A 26,167-nucleotide genomic window follows, 5' to 3' on the forward strand; every position below is an offset into this window, starting at 1 on the left:
ATTATGAAAATAAGCGTTAGTTTCATCACTAGTCGCAATTATTAGGAAGTTAGGTGTGCATACATTCTACATTGCTTGGCTTATTTTTCTGAATTGGAAGGCTCTCAGACACAAGAGGAGTGATCAATCTTAGTTTCGTTCCCGAGGAAACGATGGTGTGCCTCTCGCGGATTCGAATGATCTGATCTGGAAGTAGATTTTTGCACGGACATAAATTATTATTGTGACAATATTACGGCGCACAGCGTCATGGTTTACAGTAGGCCATTCTGGGACAAATGTGTTGTGACTAATAGGATGCTACATTGTGTTAATGTCAGAACAATCCATTTAAATTACGCAGAGCAAACAGCAGCTATATGGTGCGAGATCATAACACTCTACTAGTATCATTATGCAGGGAAATAGAGATGGCAAATAACGCATCTTCACGCTTCGAATCTGTCAAATCTCCATGTATTAAACATATCATTTCCCTCCTTATGGCTCCACTCCGACTTGCATCCCTCTGCGATTATCTATCTCAGCTGTCAATCTTCACCACTGGAGTTTACATGAGCATGCGGCATTGCTGAAATACGCGCACACACACATGCACAAGTCTCTCTCTCTCACACACACACACACACACACACACACAACTGGAGAAGATATGGTTTCACCAGAAAACTACATGATGATGAGAGGCTTCCACAGAAGCAGCGGACATGAGAGGGGAAAAAAAAGCGAGTCGTTTCTTTCATCTGATATCACAACAGATCTCAGCGAGGGAGAATGTGCTGTAGTAGATGTGGGATGGCTGAAAAGATACGGGAGGAACATGGTGTAGCTGAAATTAATCGCAAGGCTGCCATTTGAAAGGCTTCATTGAGTTTCTCTCGACTCGATCCTTATTGATATCTCAGAAGTAACTTCAGAGTTCAGATTGGAAATGAAAAAAAGAAGTCAGGGCCTATTTTAAACATGTGTGACTTATCATTTCTGCTTGAAAGGGAGATGTATAACATATTGAATGTCTCGACCCTCAATTTAGTCCTGACCATTTATCCGATAATAAGATTGAGCGGTGGATTCATAGAAGGATTGGCTTTTGCACTCGCTTAACCTGCACAAACAAGACAAAAAGAAACCGTGTAATTCTAAAAGCACCTGCGACGGTTGAAATGTACCCCTACCTGTGCTGCTAAGAAAATAGCATCTTGTTGCCCAGCTGCTATTTGCATGTATTTAAATGTGGTAATATGCACATATTTAGTGCAAAAGTGGCCCATTTCTATGCAAATGATAAATCAGAAATCATAAACAGCCACACGCAGAGTGAAGATTATTAGCCTCTTCAGAGAGTTGGTGGCAACTGAACTGCATCTGTAAGAAGAGTCACAAAGGGGTCTAATAGCTGAAGACTTATCATCCTTAATGTGCACGTGTCAATAAATAATTGTTCATCCTATATCCAAGTCCCTGCTGACTTTAAACTGAAAGGGCATGTTTTCACTGTCATATAATTAGCACAACATCTTCTGAGAATCAGACCTTGAGACAAGTGATGAGTCTTCAGCCAGTGTGACTTTACATAGGCAAAGCAGTGCTTTAAGCCAAATGTTAGCATGCTAACATGTTGGTGTGTGCAAGGTAATGTTTTCCACGTATATCATCTTAGTTGAGCCTGTAATCGCTAACATTTTCTAATTAGCACGAAACACAAAGTGCAGAGGAAGCCAATGGAAATGTCATTAGTTTTTGACAATACCAGATGTTCATCAACAATTTATCTTGTGGGGAACATAAAAAGTTGTGCCAAATTAAATTGAAAATCTTAACTATAGTTGTCTAGGTATTTGGCTCAGAAGTAAAAATGTCAACTTCTAGTGGTGCTCGATGAAAACTGTGGATCACAAAAGTCAACAGGAGGCTGTGAATATCTTTATCATTTTGTAATATATATATGTTGTTGTGTTTTCCTGTATTTGACAGTGTAGTGATTGAATGCCGGAGAGATAGAGTGGTATGACAAGCAGCAAAGGTCCCTGGCAGGGAATTGAACCGTGGACCTTGCAGCTGTGGCCTTTGCCTTCACCATTAGGCTGCTGGGGAGCGCCACCTGTACTAGATTCATCTCAGTGCATCCATTATTCGTTGGGACAATGCATGTAATATACGTATTTTTTATAGTAATATGTACATTACACTGATATAAACATAAAATCTACATATTCATTTGAATTAAAACATATTGTTTTGGAAAATTCATGGGAGAAATAATTATAGAGCGATTAGCTGCAAAAGATTGAAACAGTTTACTTCACTACATGTAGGTAAACAATTAATTCTGCAACGTCCAACTGTTCCAGACTCTAAGATTATCTCACCAGATGTTGATGTTGAAGAGTAACTGCATATCCTTAATGTATTCATGCACTAACATTTGTGTAGAAGAAATTGTGCCACAGTATATACTGTAAATGATTTCATTCTTTCCTCTTATTATAATATAAACTGCCTGTGTTCATACAAACAGCCCACTTTATGTGACATACCAGTCACTACCTCAGAACAATCTCTTCCACGCCGTTATCTATCCCCTGGCCTGCTTCTTCACAGTCAATAAACCTCTGGATGAGGCTGAGCATCCTGAAGTTACTTTCAATCTTTTTTACATTGCATTTTTTTTATTTCAGTGAGTTGCAAGTAAAGCTCATTATTGTTTAAACATGTTTTCAACCAGCCCGGATGGGGGTGTTTGTATTGTTTCAGTGCGAGCACAGATTGAGAAACCGAGGAACCAGACATGTTGAATTTCATTCCACTCAACATTTTATATGCAGCGAAAATATCAAAAAGATTCCCATACAGCCGAGGAACAAGGGTTGAACTTTTACTCCCAAATAGTTTCAGTATATCCATTTATATCTCCATGAAATCCCCATAAGGGTTTGCACCTTTACACTTTTTTTTTTAAGTCATTTTTAACAAAGCACGTCTGTATTTATTTCTGGGTAAAGAGGCCAGGAATATTCACTAATATAAATTGAACTCTCCCGAAGCAATCGGATGGACTTAACCTTTGGGAACTGAAATTTAACAGCAATTCACAGCAGCCCCCTCAACCATTTAATCCTCACACAGAGAGATTTACATACCCCACATGGATATCTGTGCAGACACACATCAAGCTCGTCTCTCTAGAATACAGTATGGAAGAGCACATAAACACACACACACACACACACACACAGCCGCCACGTGCTGGGTGAACGTGTCCCGGGGATACAGCACATCGAAGAGGATAGCAACACTGCTGAGCCCAAACAAAATCAGCCAGCCCATTAAATGAGGCGTGACTCAGGAATCGTGCGTAATTTCTCTTGATGGTGTCTCAACGTGTTTTAAAGTCATTTATATAACGACGCCGATGATTCACAGAGGAGGGCGAGCAGAAATGGAGCAGAAAAAGAGCATATTGACTCTGTTGAGCGCCCCACGAATTATGTCCCCAAATGTACAGTGGGGCAGTTAGCAGAAGGTCAGCGTCATGATGTAAGCTCCGGAGGTCAGCACCGTGACGCGGTGGCACCAACAAAGTAATGGATTAAAATGTGTTTCTTTTGAATTTAATTAGCCCTACATCTGCAGCACACAGCTGTAAAAATATAACACTGCCAACACTTATACTATATATCACTGCTCCAAGCTTTCCAAAAATACCTTCTGTAAAACTCAGCAATAATTAATCTCTAAGGCTACACCACATATTTCTCAAGCATCCGTGCGTATGTGTCTGGGTGCATTTCCAGGCAAAGTGAGAATCATCCGCTTATCTCAATCCAACTCATGTGACACCTTCAGGTGACAGCGGAAGGACAAATATACAGCACAGTCTCCAGTGCATGACCCCCTGTGAAGTGAAAATGAACGTGGAAAAGCAACAGTAAAACATGGAAAAGTGTGGAGACAAAGTACAGAGGTGAGAAGAGAAAGCGCTCACAACAAAAGATCATAGCATGCTGCAATAGAGGAAACGTCACGCTGCTTCTCCAAGAGTCACCAAGCAGGAGCTCGGAGAAGGTGGCTTTGCTCAAACCGCAGGATCACTGAGATGGAGATTAAGGAATTGCTGGAATACTCCAACAGCCTGGGATGTCCTCTGTGATTAGAGAGGCTTAAATGGCAGCACTGCTACTGGAGATACCAAATCATCACTTTTTCGCGCTATTCACTAGGTGATTTCATTCAAAGTGACTTACAGTACCATGTAGGAATATAATTTTAGCACCGGTTGCCTCACGGTGAATCAGACTCATGAAAAAAAATTGGTCCCAGACTATGCATAGCGCTATGCAGAACTCCGTCAGATATCTGTGGATTCTTAGTCAGCCACTTATTGCTGAGTTATGCTAACTTGCTGCAAACTTGTCGGAAGAAGTGAAGGGGAAGCAGAGAGGAGATGAGGAATCCATTAGTTTACGAGGTAGAGGGCCAAAATAGCTGAGCCGAGGAGGGTTATTTTTACATGATTGCAGGGGTGTGTAATTGCAATGCCAATCTCCAGGATTTAGCAGAAACTTAAAACCAAAATTTCTCACCAGCTTTAAAAAGTTTAAATGTAGCATTTACATAATTGTGATAGAAAATTGTGGATGTGAGATTTGTCACGTATCCAGTTATCACCATACAAGAAGGGGAATGATCTAATCAGCTATATAGATCCGTCCTCAGAGGCTGATTATATAACTATGCGATACAATATGCAGGCAGCTGTAGCTCAGGAGGTAGAGCGGGTCGTCTAGTCATCGGAAGATCACTGGTTCGAATCCTGGCTCCCCTCAGTTACATGTCGAAGTGTCCTTGAGCAAGATGCTGAACCCCAGTTGGCGCCTTGCATGGCAGCCTCCACCTTCAGTGTGTGAATGTGCCAAATATTGTAGAGCGCTTTGAACCGTCAGTAGACTGGAAAAGTGCTATAGAAATGCAAGACCATTTACAATACCTATCAGAGACTTTGCAGTTATAAAATTATCTAAAAGCAACAGTCACTTAATCCTTAACCTTTACATATAACTCAACCATTATTTCCAATTAACACAATAACTAAAACGCGTACAAAACTATGATTAAGGCCACTTATCAAACCATTAATGTTCGATATTTGATGCAGTGTTCAGTTGCTCACACAGCAATGATGACACCACTTTGCCATGACCGGCCATTAAGTTTGACGTCAGCAACCCCTCTGACCTGCTACACATTACCTTACCATAGCACCCGCCCTGCTTTATGATTTCTTACTTTTCTTATTATCTACGGAGCGCAGTCATAGCTAATGGTTGCCATTATCCTCCATCCTGAGACGTATTAATCAGTTCAACTCCGACAACCAGCATTAACCACAACATGAATCACGTTAATAACAGCCGGGAGTTGATAATAGAGAGGTGACTAACCAGTGAATGAAGTTAATTGCTTAAGTTAAGTGACGTCAAGTGAAATCTATTTCTATGGCCCCAAATCCCTCAGGTGATGTAACCCAATGCCTCAGGGGGGTTTACAATCAACACCCTCTGCTCTTAGACAGCGGGTTCCTCGGGCAAAAACATTTCCTGGTTCCAGTTTCTTAAAAGTCAGGAGCCGCTGCTTTTCTTTGTCATTCATGAGAGCAAATGAAGAGTCTTTGGCTTTGGGACTGTTGGTTTGACAAAAGAAGCAATTTGAAGCTTTGGGCTAAAAAATACAAAACACGGGATGTTGATGTGGATAAAATACTTCAGCTGCAAAACTAGCTTCAGTAGCATGTGATAATTGGATACTGCACGGTGTCTGCTATGATATAACTGATTTACCAGATGTTCCCTACCCCCCTTCAATTATTACTTCTCAAATTTGATGGGTGCGAGTGGATGCGGATAAAAGTGGATTTTAAAAGAGCAAGTAAGAAACGCTGGAGGGTTTGTATCTTTGCAAATGAAGGAGGGAAAAAAAAGGCTCTCCGGGGAAACCTAATCACTTTCATTTTATATCTCTGAAGAATTAGAACAAGTTAAACAGAGCAACGCTACCACGAAGGCAGTGCGATGCCGAGCTACAGATATGATAATGGATGGTTTTCACCTTAAGGTCATTAAATAATTATCTTGTCGTAGGTTTAAGAGCTTGTGTTTAAAATAGGACGTTCCATCTCTGCAGTCTACGGCTGTTCACATGGAAAAGCTTTTGAAGAAACATCCGCTTAAAATATGTACATTGTGGGATCTGCACGTGTGAAAGAACATGCTACGCTAGATCTATTATTCACAGGTTTGTTTGTGTCGAAGACTTTGAAAGTGGGGTAAAGTACAGTTTTTTGTGCGTGTGTCTTTGTGAAGAATGAGGATGTTTATGATTATGAATTAATTGTCTTATTAGAGTAATGTGTAGCTGGTCATTTCCCAAATATCTAAATCAGCATTTGATCTAATATGGGTACGACTCACCGTCATCTTGGATCCACAGGCCTCCAGGCCATTAAGTACTAACAGGACTTCTGCCTGTCTCTATAATCCCCAAAAAGAGAGCCCAAAAGAAAGAGCCATTTTTCAATTTAACTGCTAGAAAAGTCTTCCCTTCCATCCTCTTCTTCATTTTCTGTCTCCTGTGCACTTTCCTGTTTTTTTTCCCTCTCACTGGGCTTTACTGGAACAAATCATTAGTAACACATACTGCTGTTTTTCTCTGGGTGAGCCGGGCTAATTTTGACACACTCATTATGCCTTCTCTCTCCGTGTCCCTTTCCTCTCCCTCACGCAGACTTTCTCTCACCTTAAGCCCTGACCTCCCTCCCTCCCCAGCCGCTGCACACTGGGCAGTGCAATACATCACTATAAAAGCTGCCTCTCTCTCGAGGGTGCCCGGGGTGGGGGCCCTGCTGGGCCGGGGTCGAACCAGGGCCACGGACCAATCTCTGCTCAAAGATGGCTAACTCTGAGCGTGATCAGAGGTCTGTTTTCCCACCATGAAACAGCTAACACTGGCAGCTTGAAGACACTCGTATGTTCCCACCTTCCATGTTCCCAGAATTTGTGTTGTCTTGTCTCTTTGTGTGTTTTCCAATCTCTTCCTCCCTCCTCGCTCCATGACGGACCAGCGCAGGGCCCGCTTGGAGCCGACTGCAGTGCATAGCGGGAGGAGAAAAAGAGGGAGGGAGGGAAGCAGATGCTTGTGACAGTGTGGGGGCAGTAATGAGGGTCCCTACGATGGAGAAACAATCAGTAAGGCCTGAACACACAGCCCACTCACGCACACATGCACGAAACAGCGAGGGAGTAATGGGCTGGCAAAGGCCCGGGGCCAGTCTCACTGACACACACACATTCAGCACACACTACATGGTGAATAATGAAGAAGGAAACCAGTACCATCACTGTCAGCCACTCACTGAGCAGAATAAAAACCAGCGAAAAGTATATTATCTGCGCCATTTTTGTAAAATATTCATTTAGAACAAACAAACGCCGAGCCTGGCTCAGGTGAATCAGCTCAGTATGAAGTACAGTAAAGGCAAAGGGGAAAATATTTTCTTGGACTCTCAGCTGTTCTGTCTCATGCCAGGATGGCACATATGACATCTCAGTGTGCTCCCCGAGCCCGCCACTAACAGGCACGCAAAGCCTTTCAAAAGCATTACCCGAGCGTTAGAAGAGACTTTTATTATGGCAGACATTTCAGCGAGAAGGAGGTTCGATTCACCAAAGTCAGGGCGCAGAGGAAGGGAAAAACAAACGGTACTTGCCGAGTGTAGGGTTCACGTTGCCGCAGAGACATTTCAAGAAGTGGGGCAGAGGAGAGAGTGCATGTTGAAGGGAACAAGGTTTGAAAATAGCCTGGGACAATACAGAGACAGCACGGCTGCTAATGTGCACACGCACACAGAGCGCTGCAAAAATCCGACAACGGGCAAAAGCAAACAAGCATAAACAAAGACGCACGCATAAATACATGCACGACACACGCTTGCTTGCCCAAACAGAATGCTGGAGTCTAAATCAACGGCAGGCTGGACAGCCTGAGCTGAGGAGGATTGATTAAAATTGATTATGTCACCATAGGAAGTGGTAAGTCTTTATCTGTCTCCCCTTTTAAGGCCTGCAGATCAATCCACCGAGCTTGATTTGGTTAAGATAGCTGTCAGGCAGAGGAAAGACTACGAGCGAGGGAGACGTTAAATAAAATGATATACACAAAAGACCTCTGCTGTGTAATGTGTCTGACGTGATTCATTACTTGTTCACTCAGCACTGCATCATCCTGACCTTTGGAAATTGCTCATTATATGGAGGCTGTGCTTTTTAGCTACGATGATTAACATTTTAAATTTTAACAGAGAATACACATTTTGAGTTTATGAGGTTCAGCTGTTATAAATATGCAATATATCCCACTGAAACACACCATTGATGTTTAAGGTAATAACTTACCTTACCTTGAACCATTTTTGTTATTATTCTCTAAAAAGTTGCCAAGACACTTAACTCAGGCTGAGGGAGCAAGCAAGCACCACCTAAAGTCGGTCAGCTTATGACTCGTATTAGGCATCGCAAGACTGACAGCAGTCAGTTTGCATTACGGTTACAGTTACAGTGATGTATTTGACCCTGGTGTTTATCCCGGCCTCTTCCTCGCAGATGTGAACAGACAGTGACACAGTTAACTGCCTCATACACACACCCACAGACACAAAAGTGCACACATGTGAGCACATTCACTTTTACACATTTTCCTGGTCCCCGCTTGACGCTAGGGAGACAATTTGAAACGGTGGGTCCGTGGACGATCAGCCCTCCGCTGTAATTGGGTCCCTTGTCACCCAGAAAATTCATGTCAGTGTTGGTCACATGGGACACTAATCTAAATGGCATCAGTGTCCTACTTCGTGTGTGTGTGTGTGTGTGTGTGTGTGTGTGTGAGAGAGAGAGTGTGTGAGCAAGAGTGGGAGAGAGCTATGGAGAGCAAAAAAAAGGTGTGGTAACTTTCAGAAGAAAATGAGAGGCTGCTTGTAAATTTTGTACAAGGCTGTCACTGGCTAGACAGCAACAAAGCTGTATTCCAGCTGGGAATGTGACAACTGAACATGCAGTGCGATTCAATTTGTTATCTTTTGTGACAAGAGGAAAGTACAGAGGGCTGTCAATGAGTCTGGACAAAGACAAACAATTTCCTGCAACTGATTTTTCTTCATTTCCCTCACCGAGATTTGACACAAGCAGGAAGGCTGTGGTGAGAAGTCACTGCGGAAGTGACAATCAGTCTGACTAATTAATAATCACACATCCATCACTGCCATTTTTTTTTAAACTAGCAAAGGGTTAACTAAACATGTTGTGATGGAGTATGACTGTGTGTGTTACTGACCTTTTTAGCTCCCTGACGGTGTTTTCAAATCAAAAGAAACACGTCAAATGTAACAACTGTGGTCGGGCTTTCATGTTTAGACGGTGCAGAAGTATGTTCAACCGCCATCTCCGGTGTGGTGCCTTTGTACATGAGGATATCTTTCCAGAGAACGTCTGAACAGGGTGATGAATTTGGAGCACAGAGAATGAGATGGTAAGGACTTACTACAGTATGTCAGAGTGCTGTTATGTGAAATTAATCAACAACCCTTGAGCAAATCAGAATTACATATTCATGCAGGCCATTGTATAATGAATATAAATGATGACCTTTGGAGAGCTGACTCTTTTCATATCATGTTTCCTCAAGTAGGTTGAAAATGAGACATTTTGCTGGAAAAGACGACTAAAATAAGAAACTAGTGAATTGTATTTTTAAAAAAAGCTAATATCCATATACATCGTCTGTGTGTGTGTGTTATTCCCATATCTCGAGAGTCATTGATCTGATCTATGTCACACAAGGAAGTGCAGTTTTGCATTTGGTGCAAGTTGGATACATTTCACCTTCAATATACTGTAAATACATTTCAGATTAACAGCGAACACAGCTCCGTGCAACAACATATGCAACAGTGCCATCAATGCCTCATTGCAGTAAGCAGTGAGCTAATTAAGATTAGATCATAGGACAAAGATTTACAAGTATTGATGTACAGTATGTAATGTTTCTAGGGAGGATCTATTTTTCGTCAGTAGTCAAGATCTTTTAACCAAGTGAAAACCGATCATGAAGTCACCCATTGATTAGTGGACTATCGTTTTGAAGGCTTGAGTGCGACAATACGGCTGCGACCATCTTGGAGCCAGAAGTGACCATAATTGGATAAGAGGGTGGTGCTGGGGAGGATATCCTGATTGGATTTGACTGAGGACACAAGGTGGTAGCAACTTGTCTATCACAAGGCAGCCGTGCCCTAAAGCCTTTATCATCTATGTTACTGTAAATGGGACCGTAATTTACAGAGACTTGACTTGAAACTAGGTATTAACATGACAAAATCATCAGGAAACTGTTTACCGAGGTAACAAATCAGTCGTTTTCTCTTAAGCTTACATACAATCAGACTTTTTTTCAATCTGTGGTCCATAATCAATTGAGATTAAGCGATCTAGACTGTTTAAGACATGTTACACCTGTCTGCACTTCAGACAGCAGTAAGTTGATCAAAGTTTTCTTCTTGACGGCTCCTATAGAGGCAGGTAGGGAATCTGCAGGCACTGGCTATAAACTCTGAGAGCAACTTAGTACAATGTACCGTGAAAGTCTGCGAGTACCATCTGTGGGGGGCTAAGTGATGAACTAGAAGGCTGCTGACACAATAATTGCAGGCATCTAGCAATGAGGCTGAGAAAAAAAAAAAAAGGAATAAGAAAAAGTGTGAAGCAAAGTGGTAGAAAGGCAGGATGGGCAGAGTGAAAGAGGCGAAAACTTGAGTTGAGAGGTTGATAATTACCACGAGGTGAACGTTAAGCACTGTGAATGTGGCTCTCAGCTTTAAAATCTGTACTAAATCAGTGTTTGGTCAGATGTCAGTATCCCAACATGCGTCATACCCAGCTTGTGTGCGTGTTTGAGTTACCAAGATGGGATAACCACTCTCAGTAAAGTAAGTAACTGGAAATTATTAAACAAGTGTTGAGACATGGCAAAGTAACCAAGAAAGACCTTTGTAGGGCAAAGCCTGCAGGATGTTGGACTCAATTGTCTAATCCCATGTCCGTTACTTCAACCCCTCTTTGTCAGCTGCAAAAGGCTACAACCAACCACCAGCCTTTCTCTGCAAAGGTACGCCTGTAAAAACTATGTATACATTCAACTCAATACTATCAGAATCTCGTCCACTGGGTCCATTTGAATTTGAAAAGCTCCAGTAAACATAAAATGTTTTCATGCCATTTATGTGTGTGGGGATTAAGCAGCAGCAGAGTTCTCAACCGGCACTGAAAGTCCGGGACGCCCTGAAAAACTTACAGTGGAACCTAATTGAGAGGCGCGTATCCACTTTTATAAATACCCCCAAGGGTCCAATGCATCCCTCACCGTGTTTTTAAATGGTAAATGGATCTGCACTTACACAGCATAATACCTTTTTGTTCACTTAATGGGCCATTATCCAACATTACCCCACAAGGTGCATTGTCACACTGAGAGCAAGGGACGTTGTAACACAACAAGTTTGGTTTTGTTATCTTTTTTTAAAAGCCATTCCTCTGTAGTGAGCTTAAATAGCAGGTACAATAGAGACGTGAAAATACAGACAAAAACAGTAAAAAATAACTGAGTGTGTGGCTGACTAATCTAACAAGGCACTGAATAAAGTAGGCTACGTTTGGAGGAGCCGGGGATCAAACCTCTGGCGCTGCGATCTGCGGACAAGCGACTGTACAGGGCCGTCCACACCAAGATCAATAACTAGGCTATGACAATAACAATGTGAAAAGCAGTACCAAAAACACGCTGCGCAAGTGTGTCAGCAGCTTGGGAATGAATATTGATTGATAAGCGTTTACAATTGATTGTGGCAACTGCCGTTGGCACATATTAGCTAGTTTAGCCCCATCGTCTGAAGAACAATAATCCATAAAATTACAATTTGGCATATTTGAACAAAATCAACAACAGCTACCGACAGCCAACAAACTAATGTGCTGTCATCCTGACATCATCAGGATTCAAACACCACAGCGTCACTATGGTAACGCAGCAGCAAACAGGTCATATGAATGGAGAAACATATGTACAGTCTAAAGTGTTATTCTAACACAGATCCGCTAGTAAAGACACTGGCATAACCATCACTAGGTTCAGTGTCAGTGTGAAGAAAACAAGCCGGGCATCTGCCCAATTAGGTCAGCTACGAAATGTAAGATTTGAAACATGCCCTTTCAACGGCTAAATCACCATTATCAACAATTACAAAGTAGATTTCATGGTTAAGGTTGTTTTTTGTAATCACATCTTTTAAACCTCTCAAACTGCTCGGAAAATGGACATCAACAGTTCCCTAACAACTGGGGAAACTTAATCGGCATGAAGAATAAAGCACCAGAACAGCTCAGTAATAGACCTTGAGATGAGATTGTTCTGTCACCTACTGTTACCATGGTCACAAATGACGCTCAGTATCGAGTAGAGCAGATATTTTTTCTTCTACATACAAACACATAGCCAATGAGCCAAACTCTGGTTCTTCTCCAGCCATGTGAAAAAGGACGTCATCTTGGTTACTGCCATTTAGCCAACTGTGTAAGAAATGTTCGTATTTCAAGGGTATCTCACATGTGTAAAAGCTGCTGTTGGAGGGCTAGCAGACACACAGCAGGGGGTCGGGGCAGGTGGGTGGGACCGCATGTCCATCTCTTCCCACGGGTTGAACTCACAAGAGGGTGTCTCAGTATACCCAGTGAAAGTGGACTGCCTGTTCTCGGTGGAAATAAAAATGTCAGAGGTAATTGCCTCTAAAATGCCTCCACCTGATGAAAACCATCAGTTTCATCTGATGGTCCGATGTCTTGGCCTGCTTATGACAGGAGCACATTTCCTGTATGAGTGCCCTTCAGGCACAACACAGGTTTCTTCTGCTGAGAGCCCCTTAATGGTTAAAATTAATGGCTGTAAGCTATCAAATAGAGCAATTTCATTTTTTCTTTCTTCGCGGAAACCTTCCAATGACTGACCTCACTGTGGCAACTGTAGTCAATGAATGACATGACTGCTGCCCTGTGGCTAAAACCTATAGCGTCTAATTGTGGGACCAGATGCTGGCAATTACCTTTTAAAAGGGACAATGTGACCCACGTAAAAGCCTGCTTGTAAGGTAGTGGGAGGAGTGTCAAAATGGGTCTGTCAGGATACATCAGGCTTACGGTTTTATTCCTCTTATTTATTCTATTGAAACCGGGAACCTGTTGAAATGCAGTCAGAGACACGGTTAGATCGACTTCTCAGCTGAGATGAACGCAAACAGAGGCAGGTAGATCCAGAGCGCCTTGTTTCTGATGAAGTACCCTCCTACAAGTGCTGTTAGAGGAGAGCTTCATTCTTTGTAGTCAGCTTTGAGTGGTTTAGCTCCTTACCGTTGATGACTACCTATCAGAGTCGCTGCCGAGAGAACAGAGCGAGAGGAGGGAAAAGCAACAAGAAAAACAGAAACATAGAATGAAACCAACTCACCTTCTTTTTTCACTCATGTGCATTAAAGCTGCTGTAGTGAAGCCACAGAGTCCGAATGACAAATTACTTGTTTTTGTGTTGTGCCTTTCAAAACGAAAATATAAATTTAAACATACTGTCGCGACAGTGTATATTTCTTTCCACGCTGTGATGCAGGAGAAAAGGTTAGAGAGGAGATAATTTCATCATCTTCGCTAAAATATCAGGGAAGAAAATCACTGACAACAGGTGAGAAAGTTGATAAAAGAGATACGAGGAAAAAGGCTGCAAAAAAAAAATGTTTGAACTACATTTACTCGAGATATGTTCCTGCCCAAAACCCTGAAGTTCAGGTGAGGCGTTCAAGGTATTGATTGGGTGATTTGTATGTGTTGCCGGCGCTTCTGAAATGTGTCTAGGAACATGTGTTGATGGATGTGTCTGTGGCTCTCAGCCTGTGAGGGCCAGGGTGGGTGCTGGGAAAGCTCTGACAGCCTCAAGGTTACCCGCCTGGCACCAAAACAGATGGATGTCCCTCATCGTAACTGTCTGTAATGTGCTCAACTCAATCATTTCCTCCCTCTCCCTCTGCCGTTCCATACAACATCTCTCTCGCGTTCGTTCACCGAGGCAGTTGCAGAGAGTCTGGGAGGAGTATCCACAGAAGCCATGATTTTATTTATCACGCCAGGAGATCTTCCACATCTTCTCCTGGGAGCAACAACTGAGATATAAGGTTGTTAACTATCACGTTCTTGGTCTGTTTCAAAGCAGTAGTTCAACATGTTTTACTCTTTTTCTGAGAGGGAGATGAGACAAACAATTGATGTCTGTGTGTTAAGTGTTGAGCTGGAGCCAGGCGCTTTCACAAGAAAGAAATTTGTGGTTTTATGGGGAATTAGTGGCTGGAGTGGTTTCCCCCCTGCCAACACTGTTTATGCTAAGCTAGGCTGACACTTATCATGTACTTATCAGTTGTGTCACCATTACTTTAAAGCTGCATGTAGTGATTTTTTGCCATCTCAGGGTAAGCAAAAAACACAAATTGACATATTATCACCATGCAAACTCAAAATTTGGCTGCTGAGTGCACCACTTTGTTCACCAACTTCTGCTACAGCGGAAACTCAAGTTAAAGGTGCAATATGTAGGAATTGGCCACCAGTTGAATTCATAGGCCCACTCCAAATAAAAAGGGGGCAGCGTATCACCAGAGTAAACGCTAACTGCTGCTAACAGCAGCCGTTAATAAGCTCAGTTAACCATGCAGCTTGAAGTCAGAGCTCGGAGAAGCGGGGTGAATGTTGGTGGTGTTTACAATGGCTAGGGGCTAGCTGGTTAGCATGCTAACTCAAAACTGTTATATCTTCACATTCTGCTCTGTTGATAGGTTTAATTTTTGAATGATTTAAACTAAAGGTTCAAGGTAACAAAGGATACCTACACTGACAATTGGTGAGTCACACTTACTTTTGTTTCCTTACAAGTTAACTCCACAGGACGCCTTTGATAAAGATGCAGAGGATAATCAGGTGATGATACTCACCTTGGGTGGGTTTGTTGTTATAAGTGACACATTTTTGTGATTCATAGTTTATATAAAACTATTGAATAGTACAGCTTTAAGTTAACTACTTAAGTTAATAGCCTGCAACAAGACTAATGGCTCAGAAATACAGCAAAATATTAATGTATGAAAATAAAAATATATGATCCAAAATATTTCTTCAACATTTATTGACACTCACAGGAGTTACAGGAGAAACACCTTCCACTCCTCTCCTCCATCTTTTTTTTTATTTTTATTTTTTTAACCAGCTTTACATTCTCTTTCTTCTGGCCCTGGGGCGTTTAGGCTCCACAGCACCGCATATATCCAATTATACCACGGCTCTGAGCACGGCGGTGACACATCGATTGACACAAGCGACATCCAGTCTTATCACAGTGACATGATGCAGTGCTGGGCAAGCATCATTAGCCTGATCAGCCAATAGCGGGGCAGCTCGTTAGACCCCCCCAAGGGCAGGACATGCAGCTCTGGTTCTAATACAGACATCATAAGACAAGGAAGAGGAGTGATAAAGTGACGGAGAGAGGAAGAGAGATTATAAACCTTGGAGGGACAACTTTCTGTTTGTGCAGTCTTGTGTATGTATGTGTTTCAGGCAATTCCACTGGGTTGATGCTGGGCAATTACACTTCTCCTCAAGCGACAGCCACACAAGAACAGGCGCAGTTTCCTCAAAGCAGCAAACCTCCATCATCCAAAACATGTTCTTTTGTGACGACACCGCAGGCAGCTGTCAAACCTTTAAGCGGCTGTTTAAGCTACCTGATCACGTGACGCCTCAGTCATCGGGGCATTTCTAGCTAATGTAATCGCCTCAACTACGACAACAAAGAGAGTGAGATCATTTCAAAGTGTGCTTTTGGGATAGGTTGTGCCCTGAGGACAAATCATTCTCTATGGGAAACTTTTGGCCCATTTCTGATCTACCTGTGGTATTTATAGGCAAATGTTCTCATATTTCTATGCTCCACTTCTAAGCCCTCTTTAGCCAAAAGGTACTTTGACATACTGTGGGAAGACTTTCTATAAGTTTTGGAAAGAAGAGAAACAGGAAGGATTGCATTTCACGTCTGAATCTCCCTGTTTGCTGCCCTCCTCTCCTGATTAATCTCTATATTCTTTATTCTCTATAATGATCAGCAAACTATAATGGAAACAAAAGCAAAAGTAACTAACAAAGAAAATATTGGATAATTGAATATATAATATTGGATAATTATGTTCCTACCCCAGCTGAAAAAGTTGGCCCGGTATCAGATCTAAAGTTAGCACCACTACATTCGTGCCCAGCTGAAACTTTGCCAGTCTCCATGGTTCAGGGTGTACTTTACAGCCAGCCGGCTAACCTCTGCTCAACACCTGTTGGCCCGTCCCGGCCAGCACCAGCTACTTTATCCTGATTTACAGAGACAGCAGGTTAAATAATTCAGTGCTCCACTGAAAACTCCAGTATTCATGAGTAGGTCTATAGATACCAGCGGCGTGTGCATCAGCTTGTGTGTGTGGGTCTTTTATCATCTGATTGTTTATTCTAAAACCTCCGCTCATCATTGACGTCATATCAAAATGAATGCTGCTATTGTGTGGCCGCCTTTTTTTTTTTCATCCCTCCGGGTTTTAATACTTTGGGGCGGACACATTCAGCCAAAAGAGGGAAAATGCTGTTATTTATTCTTGATTTTGTTCTCGGTAGAACATTGTGGACCAAAGAAAACAGAGCTTCTTCCTCAACCCCCACTTCTTTTGTCCTTTTCTTTTTCCCCCTCACTCCTCTCCCCGACGAGTGGAAGAGAAATGACTGCGAGGCGAATGCCATGATTATTTTTTTTTTAAATATTGAAGGAAGCAATGCCGCTGCTGCGCTTGTCATTTATGTAAGCAGTTAGCCGGATATGGTTACAGCCCTTTGAGCATGCCTTGAAAAGTAAATTAAGGACATTGGGTTGAGCAGAGGGCTGGTCGGGATCAATGCACCGACAGAGAAATTCATCACTAAATCTATCTGAGCAATTACTGATGTCAGCATCAAGCTGACGAACAGTTTTCTGTTGCCTGTCTTCAGCTCGCCTCTCCCTTCTCCACTCTTTCTTTTTTGTTTGTTTACTGTGTACCTGACTGTGGAACAATGCAGCGACCTTTGCAGAGATAATTCTATTACGTAAGTTGAGTAATTGCTCTGGATGTGGAAGAGGAGTGTCCGCTGCTCCTCTCGCTTGGCCCACAGCTCCCATGTCCTTGGATTTAAATGAAACTCTGCGGTATTCATACAACCTGACAGGGAGAGCTCAGCTTGGAAAACAGAAGAGAGGAAGAGGAAGAGGAGAGGAGAGGAGAGGAGAGGAGAGGAGAGGAGAGGAGAGGAGAGGGAGAAGCAAAAAAAAGGGGGGGATGGATGTGAGACGACAGGGAGATGGAGATGAGCATGACAAAAGCAGTGAGCCAGAACCAAGCAGGATGAAAATGCTATAAAAAGAGTCCAACCCTCCACCCTCCCTTTTTTTAAGCAGCACTGGGCACAACATGTACCTCCAGATTGTCCAAGTATCTCTGAAAATGGTCTGTATGGTGCAAAGAGCCCTGCAAAGGGGTACACAAGAACAAATGGAAGGAGCACAGACAGGTCTAGCGAGCCGAGGTTTCTTTTTTTTTTTTTTTGTTTTTTTTTTATCCCCCTTCTTCTCCGCCACCTAGAGCCCTGTCTGCTACAATGGAGAAGTGCAGAGAGGGCACGGAGGCTCGACGCTAACAATCGGTGCAGATGAAACAGCGAGGGGCTTTACTGGCAGAAATGTTCACTTTACTTTGTTCGAGTTTCTTCATTTGGACAATGGGCAGAGACGGAGTCAGAGAAGCAGACAATTACTGATATTTGCTGCCAGCTATCAGAGAGGGAGAGACCGAGAGAGACAGAGGGAGAAGCTCCACTCCCACATTGTTAATTAAAAAGTCTCTCTCAGCGCTGTGCTCACTGAATAAAAGGCGGGTCGCACAGTCGAGCAGAACACACACGCGAGGCAAAGACTGAGTTCACTGGGTTTTTTTTTTTTCCCCCAAATAAGCTACTCCAATCAAACAACAACATTTGGCGATGTGATTGTATTTTACTACTTTTGATTTTGCATTGTGTAAGGGATCGCACAATATTCTCTCTATGATCCACAACTATAGAAATTGGATGGTCTGTGGGTTTGTAGGGGGGGAGGGGGGGATAGATTAAGAGAGAAAGAGGTACAAGAGGCAAAGCAGTAGAGGAAAATAACAGGAAAGCTGATTTCATGCTCGGGGGATTGCATCTCATTTTCTCCCAGAGTGGAGGGACTGTGTGCGGTCCAGCTCATGGATTTACTGCCACCTGGTGGTGTGTGACCGTGCTGCCGCTGAGCCCCTGAAACCTCACAGGGACACAGGCTGTCATCCAAGTCAACACCAGAAGATTGGGTCAATCCTAGAAAAGTAAACCAGACCCTGGGCAGACAGTGTCATGTACACTCGTGTGTGCACTCTCTGAAATGTAAACTCCCAAACCAGACTGCATGTTTGCTTGACTTTGCCTCTTTATCCTTTTCATTACTCTTTATTGTTTATTTTGTCACTTCTAGCACAGGAAATTAAAATAAAATGCTTGGAAGAGCACCAAAAGAAGAAGGGAACCAGCTACAGAATGCACATTTAGGGGAACGGCACTCAGTTAAGGATGCTATTATACGCTCGGACAGTCCAGTCGATATTACTGAACATCTATCTCCAAAACCAGGAAAAAGGAGAACTGAGACTTAAACCTGCAATGTCATGAGGTGTAAAATAAGTTACTATCCAAGCTCTTGGGTTTCAAGAAAAAAATATGTCTGTGGCGATAGGAAATCGATGAAAGCTCCCTCCCAGGCCGCACCAGGCGGTGAATTAATGAGGGCTTCTCATCACTAATTAACACATAAACACACAGCTCCTATCGCCAAGTGAGAACTGGAGTCGATTACTCGCCCTGTGCCGAAACGACTGCGTTACATGATCTTATGCAAAGGGAGAAAAAAGAGGATAGTGAGAAGGAAAAGCAGGAATAAAGAAAGAAAACGAAGGATTTGAGAGATATGAAGTCGTACGCAGCGGCCGGGTCGAACATCAGAAAGGTCTGGATGATTAGGGGATGCCAGCGCTCACAGAGAGCAGCTCTCCTAACAGCCTCCACCACCTCATTAGTCTGGCCCAGCAGCAGTATGCCCCCACTATTAACCGCTAAATGAAAGACCGCCAGCCGTGATTACTGAGGGGAAGTCCCCTGTCGTCATGGGGATAACAGATCCCTACACACACACGCACACACACACACACACACACACTAATAAACTCACACTTCGACTTCTATGATAGCTATTTGAAGGGCATTTATAAGAAGACGATTGAGGCAGAAGTGGATATTTTACACATCATCAGTCACAGCCGCTCAATCCGAAAGCCCGAAAACGTGAAAGCTCGGGACATCAAGCAAACCTGTTACGACAAATTGCCTGCATTGCAGCAAAAAAAATAATACACCCTCAACAATTGCCAGCACTCTCTCAGTTGCTTCATTTAAAGATCACATGAAGCTTTCAGCCCTACTTTCACGCAGCAAATCTGACAAAGGCTTAATAAGCACATGAGTGAAGCAGCCTGGGAGTCCTTGAGTCAAGGATACGGTACTCACTGTTGCAGAGAGGATGGCATAGCTCCATAGGTACATCCGATTTAGGCGTATGTAAATATGTGTGCTGAAGTAAGGCTGGGCGATATGACCTTAAAATAATATTACGATACATGATACATGTATCTCAATATTCATAACTGCTAGGACTGGGCGACAAAATCAAATATCACAATATTTTTGACCAAATACCTCAATATCAATACTGCCTATTGGTACTTTCACAAATATTAAGATTGTTGATAGATACTGATCATGTATCTGTATGAAAACAAGTATAATAGTCTGGTAAGTACAAAAAATGTGATCATTTTACAGTAACACAGCCTTTAAAACCGTGAAAATGTCGATTATAAGATTATGCCATATCACGATGTAACCACATCCAAACTCTAAGATGACATCCATCATGATAATATCGTCATATCGCCCAGCTCAAGTATGTAGTGTGAAATTGCTGCATGTAATGTGTTTTTAAGCACGACACACAGGATGCAGTGTGATAGTTTTGAACAGTTGGGTGCGCCCGGTATTGACCGGATGCATGTGTGTTTAAGAAGCACAGTTGGTGCAACAGCAGCTGAGATATTCTGGTTTACTTCTTAACGTGGCTTAAACTTGAAAAAAAATCCCATAATGCAACTTTGTACAACCCTCTGACTAGTTCATCAAACTCTGTGACCACAGTTTGTAACACAGGCTTTCTGTCTCTTATTGTCTCCAAGCTGAAGCCGATATTACTCAAGAGATGTCACTTGAGCCGCAGGATACATCGCACTAATACATCGACTCTGACAAGTAAAAAACAGCCGAATGTTTCTTTAACGCACAAGCGAGGTAAGCTCAGGTAAATCTTGAGTACTCACGGTCGTTGCAGTGAGTCCCCGTGTAAGATGTCATCGAGCAGTCACAGGTGAAGTTCTCCCACTGCTGGATACACACACCCATGTTGGCACAAGAGTCCTCCTGGCAGGTGGTGCTCGGGCCTGGGAGAGGGCGGGAGGGAGGGGAAGGAAAGAGGGAGATGCCAACAGGAGAGAACAGTCAGGCAACAGTAGGAGCTACTGCTGAGCCTTAACAATGCAGGACTCATGCAGAAGAAATGCACTCTAGAGAGAGATACAGCATGTGGGCCTAGAAGAAAGAACGAGGAGCAAACAGTGCCACCACAGGAAGCCTGACCCGGAGTACAACACACTAAAAAACAGTGTGGGAAATCCTGTTTCATGCTGGGTGAAGCGGCAATTGCGGTGGCGAGCCGAAGCAGTGGCGCCAGGTTTTTCACAGGATCAACAGCACGCTTCTCAAACAGCATTTACTTTTACTAATTAGTGTAAAAGCTGCCATCTGGGATGCTAGTTTAGTTCCGATCTGCGTTTAAGACATGCTACAGCAGATAAATTGGACCACAACTGGGCTGATGTGACGACACTGTCAACTCCCCTTAATTTCCTTCTTTCTGAGAGTGTGTCGATGGACGTGCATGCAGTTTTTTTCATCATTCCAACAAGTCATTTGAAAGAAGTTTTATCAGAGTAAAACTTAGAACGCTGCATTCCCTCTGCGAACGAGCAAGATGAGACATAAACAGACGACCTTATTACAGATGATAAAAGCTCCATTAAACGATAACCATTTATAGGAATTGTCATTAACATGATGCTTGCAATTTTCTTTTCAAACACCTTTAACTGTGAGAATATGAGGCGAACATTAGACACAATAGACAGACAGAAGTCGTGAAGAGCAGAGGAGAGAAGAAACAGAAAGAGCACTTGAGAACATGTAGTGCATATCTTCGCATATGCACTCGAGTCAGACAGGAGTTGAGGAGGGTATTCAAAGTCAAACTGGATGTGTGTTTGCTATTCCTCTACACCACACATAGCTCTTACCTTTGAATACTTATACTGAGAGGGAATGCAGATAAGGACAAGTGCACAGCATAGATAACGAGATAAACAATTCCCCCGTCAGAGTCTAGACAGACACGGGGGAGAAACCTTGACAGAAACCCTTCTGATAACCACATAGGAAACAAACAAAAGTAAATAAAGCGAAATTAAAGAAACAGTCCAAATAAATGGCAGACAAATGCAAGTAAACAGAGTTTAAGAGCAATTGTCTTGTGCAAGACAAAGTGAAGAGAAGAAGGACATTTGAAGTGGAAAACAGAGCAAGTTTGCCAGCTGAAAGTGCATTTACTGTGTAATGTACGGTAGCGGTAGTCAACCAGGCATCCTGTGTGCGGACGTGTATTTCTATATATCGTATCAATGCGAGTCTCACGTTTGCATGCACACATCAGTGCTCATTTCTCAGTGTGAGCAACGTTGCGGCAGGAGGTCGCTCACTCTCTGAAAAACACTCTCATCTGGGTGAAGTTGCAAACATGATAGGTTTTTTTGACAAAACGAGAGAGACGGAGAAAGAGGCGTGATACATCAGCGGCACGCTGACGGCGTTTAGATGTGCAGTGACAGCCTCTTTCTGCTGTCTGCGACGGCCTGTAATGTGTCACAACTGGCATTTTCTCACAGGAGCGTAGTACTCACACAAACTGTTTGCCTCTGCGTTACACTATCCAGATGACTGCCTTCTGTCAATACTGTATGAACATCACTTCTCTGACCTGATCCGTTTGAACTCTTCGATTATACAGTGTACTCAAATTTGTTGCAACTTCATTAAAGGTGCCCTGTGGAATATGCTCTTGTGAACAAAAAGTTTGTTTACATTTCTCACCAAAATGCAAATGTGTGGATCTTTGAGGCCTCACAAATCTGTTGCATTGTTAATTACATTGTCTGCCTCATAATAAAGTTAGCATAGCCAATTTTTGAATCGTTTATGGTTTTTGCTTGCTTGCGATCTTCTTCTTCCTCATCTTTGCTAACACGTTGCCACGCCTTTGCCATCAAATGTTGATCAGCAGAATACAATAAAACTGTTGGCAGGAGTGTATAGCACTCTGTGGACACTCTGAGGGTACCTCCGTATATGGCACTAGACCTACCCTGATGGTTATCAGGTAAAAAAACAAAACAAGATACAATAAGATCATTGATAACAGTTACATGTGCTAGAATCTAACATATGTATGGCTACATCCACACGGCAGCAGTGTTGAGGTATTAATACGCAGTAAAAAGCAACAATCTTCTCTTTGGTTTGTTTTTCGGGTCTCTTAATCAGTTGTTTTGTCTGCCAGTAGTCTCTTCTCTCTCTCGCCCTTTCTCGCTGCATATTTACTTTTCTTTTCAGAGAGCGAGTCACCTCTGCGGCACCAAGGGGACATTATTGCCATGGTGACACCCACGATGCATTGCACACAGCAGACTTTCAGGCGAGCAGGCCTCCGAGAGGCTGAGTTTTAACCCTCTACCTTGCAGGTCGGCTTTGGTGAAACCAACTTTGTTAGCGCAGAAAGAAAATAACAAACAGAACAGAGCAGAGCGGAAAACAAGAGTAAAGGTTAGTGAGGGACCAGCATTGTTAGAGTTCGTAAAAGTTGTACAAGTTTGTCACTTTGAGGAACCCTCATTTGTTAGTAAGGGCTGAGCTGCTGAACACAGTGAACATAGACAATTTTTAGGCATGTTTTCACCAAAAGTTCTGCTCATTTAAGGCTACTGTGCAGTACTTTCAACTTATCTTAATCTTCTGCTGCCCTCTAGAGGTCATACGCAGAGGCCTGCACCACACATAATGAACATCATATGTATCTGAACAGCATAATATTTTACACTGGAAGAAGTAATTATTTATTAAGCACTAAAACAGTCCAAATGTTTGGGAGAAGTGAGCTAGAATATCTAAAATGGATGGAAACAGCTCCAAGTAAAATGTGATGGTCGTTAAAAAAACAATAATAAATAGATTGCTCTATAAACATCACATCATCAGCAGCTCATTTGTCTTCTTTAATAGTAAAAAAATGCTAGTTTGCCTTAAGTTGAAAACTGTTAGGGGCTGGAGAAGGAATACAGGCAGGCAGGTGAGTGTTTGATTGCAAGTAGCAACTTCTTTAGATGTCTTACTTTACAAAATAATCTCCAATTTAAAAGAAAATCTAAACATTCTGGCTTCTTTTAACATCCTTTAATTATCTGGATGAACAGGATGTTCCTTGATTTGCAATTCAGGTTTTAGTATTTCCAGCTATCTTAACATAAATCGATACAACATAAGCAGTTAACAAGAAACCGAAAGACACATTATTTTCCTAAAATGTGACATGTCTGGCGAAGAGAAAAAGAAAATAAGCAGAAGTTACGATGCTACTGTTTCCTGACGAGCCTTCCAATTACACTACTAAATCTTGCACGGCAGGTCACGATTGTTATATGCTACAGGCCATCTGTACCTTCACAGCCACGCTCAATCTGCCCGCTGCGGAAAAGCGCGTCGTTGATGAGGTCTGGCAGGCGGCCGTTGAGGTCAACCGAGGCCAAGCAGCCCTGGAAGCCCTCCCGAGAAACTACCAGCTTAGGGAGGTTCTGGTACATGTTGGGTCCCAGACCTCCGATAAACAGGTCACCTGAGCGCAGAGAGACGAAGATAAGTGAGGCTGTTAGTGAGTTTAATAGAGAGACTAGCACCATTTCTAAAGCTCACAAAGTTATACAAACTGTACCAAAACTAACATGTAAAAATCATAAAAATCTGTTTTATGTAGTTTTCAATGCCATACCAATTCCATCCAGGACATAGTCCACCATATAACCCCCTGTACAACAAAGTTAATGTAATTCCTGTGACTTAATAACAGTCATTACTCATCTCTGAGCTGATTGTTTTGCATGTTTCTATTCTGTCTTTAAATCTGAACAGGATAATCTGAGGTTATCTGTTCTCTATCTGCTGGTCTGCGCTGCAAAACACAACTTCTCTCCCTGCTTGCACGTGTTTGGCTGCTGTTGGATTTATTCAATGTCTGTTTAAACAAGGACGTTTAATTAAAATGTCTAAGTAGCTCAGATTTATAGTGTATCCTCTGTTTGGAAAATGGAGAGTTGATTCAAGATTCGATTATTACTATTCAACACAAAATGGTATCATATAACTACAGTTGAAGATCCTTTATGATACCAACATAAAAACATATAGTTTTTAATCTTACAGCTGGTCAGATATCGAGTCAAGTCCAGCTAACGTCCAGGGAGACACAAGCCTTTAGTATTGAAGTCAAAGTCGAGCTGCATGTTGTTGTTTTGACTTTGCAAAGTTAGAAGAACCAGATTTATGACTCAAGTCCAAGTCGTGTGTTGGTACACTGCTGCAGCTATTCTGTGATGTGGTACCTTTGAGGTCGAGGTTCTTGGCTCCGTTGACATTCTGGGTGACTGACTTTGAGTCCACCTTGAGCGTGTGCGTATTGGCAGAATCCCGCGTGATGACCACGTTATGCCACTGGTTATCGTTCAGTGGGTTGTCACTGTTCCCCTTCAACAGACTCGGCCCGTTCCCCAGGTCAAACACGTAGTGGATAAAGCTGGCGGAGAGGAAGCACATCGGATGAACACATCAGAGTTTGTTGGTGTATATTTGCATGTGTGTGGTTGCAGCGTGTCTGTTTTTATCTTCCCAGACTGATTAACCTTAATGGAAAAACTCCTACAATCAGCTCACGCTGCTCTGACACTAATGGGAGTTAAACTGATAAAGAAAATAATCTTCGCTGCAACACAATGCTGTTTATGTTTTTTCAAAATTACAAACCGTGCAACAGAGATTTGGGATCGATGATTTACTCAGTGTTGTTAAATTCATAATGCCTTAAGAAAGCAACTGCACCCACATCAGTGCTGCTGTTGTTAATCTAATAACTGTAGTCTCTGGACTGCAGCCAACAACAACACCATCGCTCTCCTACTCACCCTTTGACCAGCTCTACGGCAATAAAGTCGTTCCCGTCTCCGCTGTTGAAGATGATGAATCCGTCAGGCGAGGTGGTTTTGAACTGGAAGAAGAGGTGCATGGTTGTATAGGCCTGAAGAGTGGCCAAGCCCAGGTAGCTGCCCTTGGTCTTGAAGGTCACGGGATCCGCGATGATAAAGCGCATGCCGAAGCGGGCGTTGAGCTCACAGAAGTCGATGTCCCCGTTCTTGCACATGTCGATGTACTGCATACCATTGAATTTAAGGCTCTGAGAGGAGATGGTGCTATTATTAATACATTGTGAAGCACACTTGATTGAACCAAGATTGCCATGGTTACATAATGCAAAAAGTCAGCATACAACATTGGGTTTTGAGTAGTCGTACCCAATCAAAGGAAATAATCATCATAAACAAGGAGGAACAAAGGATTGTCTTGATAATAACAGCACATGC

The 26,167-nt window shown here is 42.6% G+C and overlaps 1 protein-coding gene across 2 annotated transcripts in view; it reads right to left on the minus strand.

Moving 5' to 3' along the window:
• nrxn3b (neurexin 3b) overlaps positions 1-26,167 on the minus strand; it is a 288,158-nt gene that overhangs the window by 145,579 nt on the left and 116,412 nt on the right. For both annotated transcript variants that reach the window (XM_084377072.1, XM_084377071.1), the window contains 5 exons: positions 25,712-25,980; positions 25,136-25,326; positions 24,199-24,372; positions 23,218-23,244; positions 20,699-20,818 (listed from right to left, as the gene is read on the minus strand). In XM_084377072.1, the coding sequence (XP_084233198.1) occupies positions 20,699-20,818; positions 23,218-23,244; positions 24,199-24,372; positions 25,136-25,326; positions 25,712-25,980 (781 nt within the window). The remainder of the gene's footprint in view (positions 1-20,698; positions 20,819-23,217; positions 23,245-24,198; positions 24,373-25,135; positions 25,327-25,711; positions 25,981-26,167) is intronic.

Source organism: Pagrus pagrus, assembly GCF_965226575.1.
Source record: "Pagrus pagrus genome assembly, chromosome: 16".
NCBI lineage: Eukaryota > Metazoa > Chordata > Actinopteri > Spariformes > Sparidae > Pagrus > Pagrus pagrus.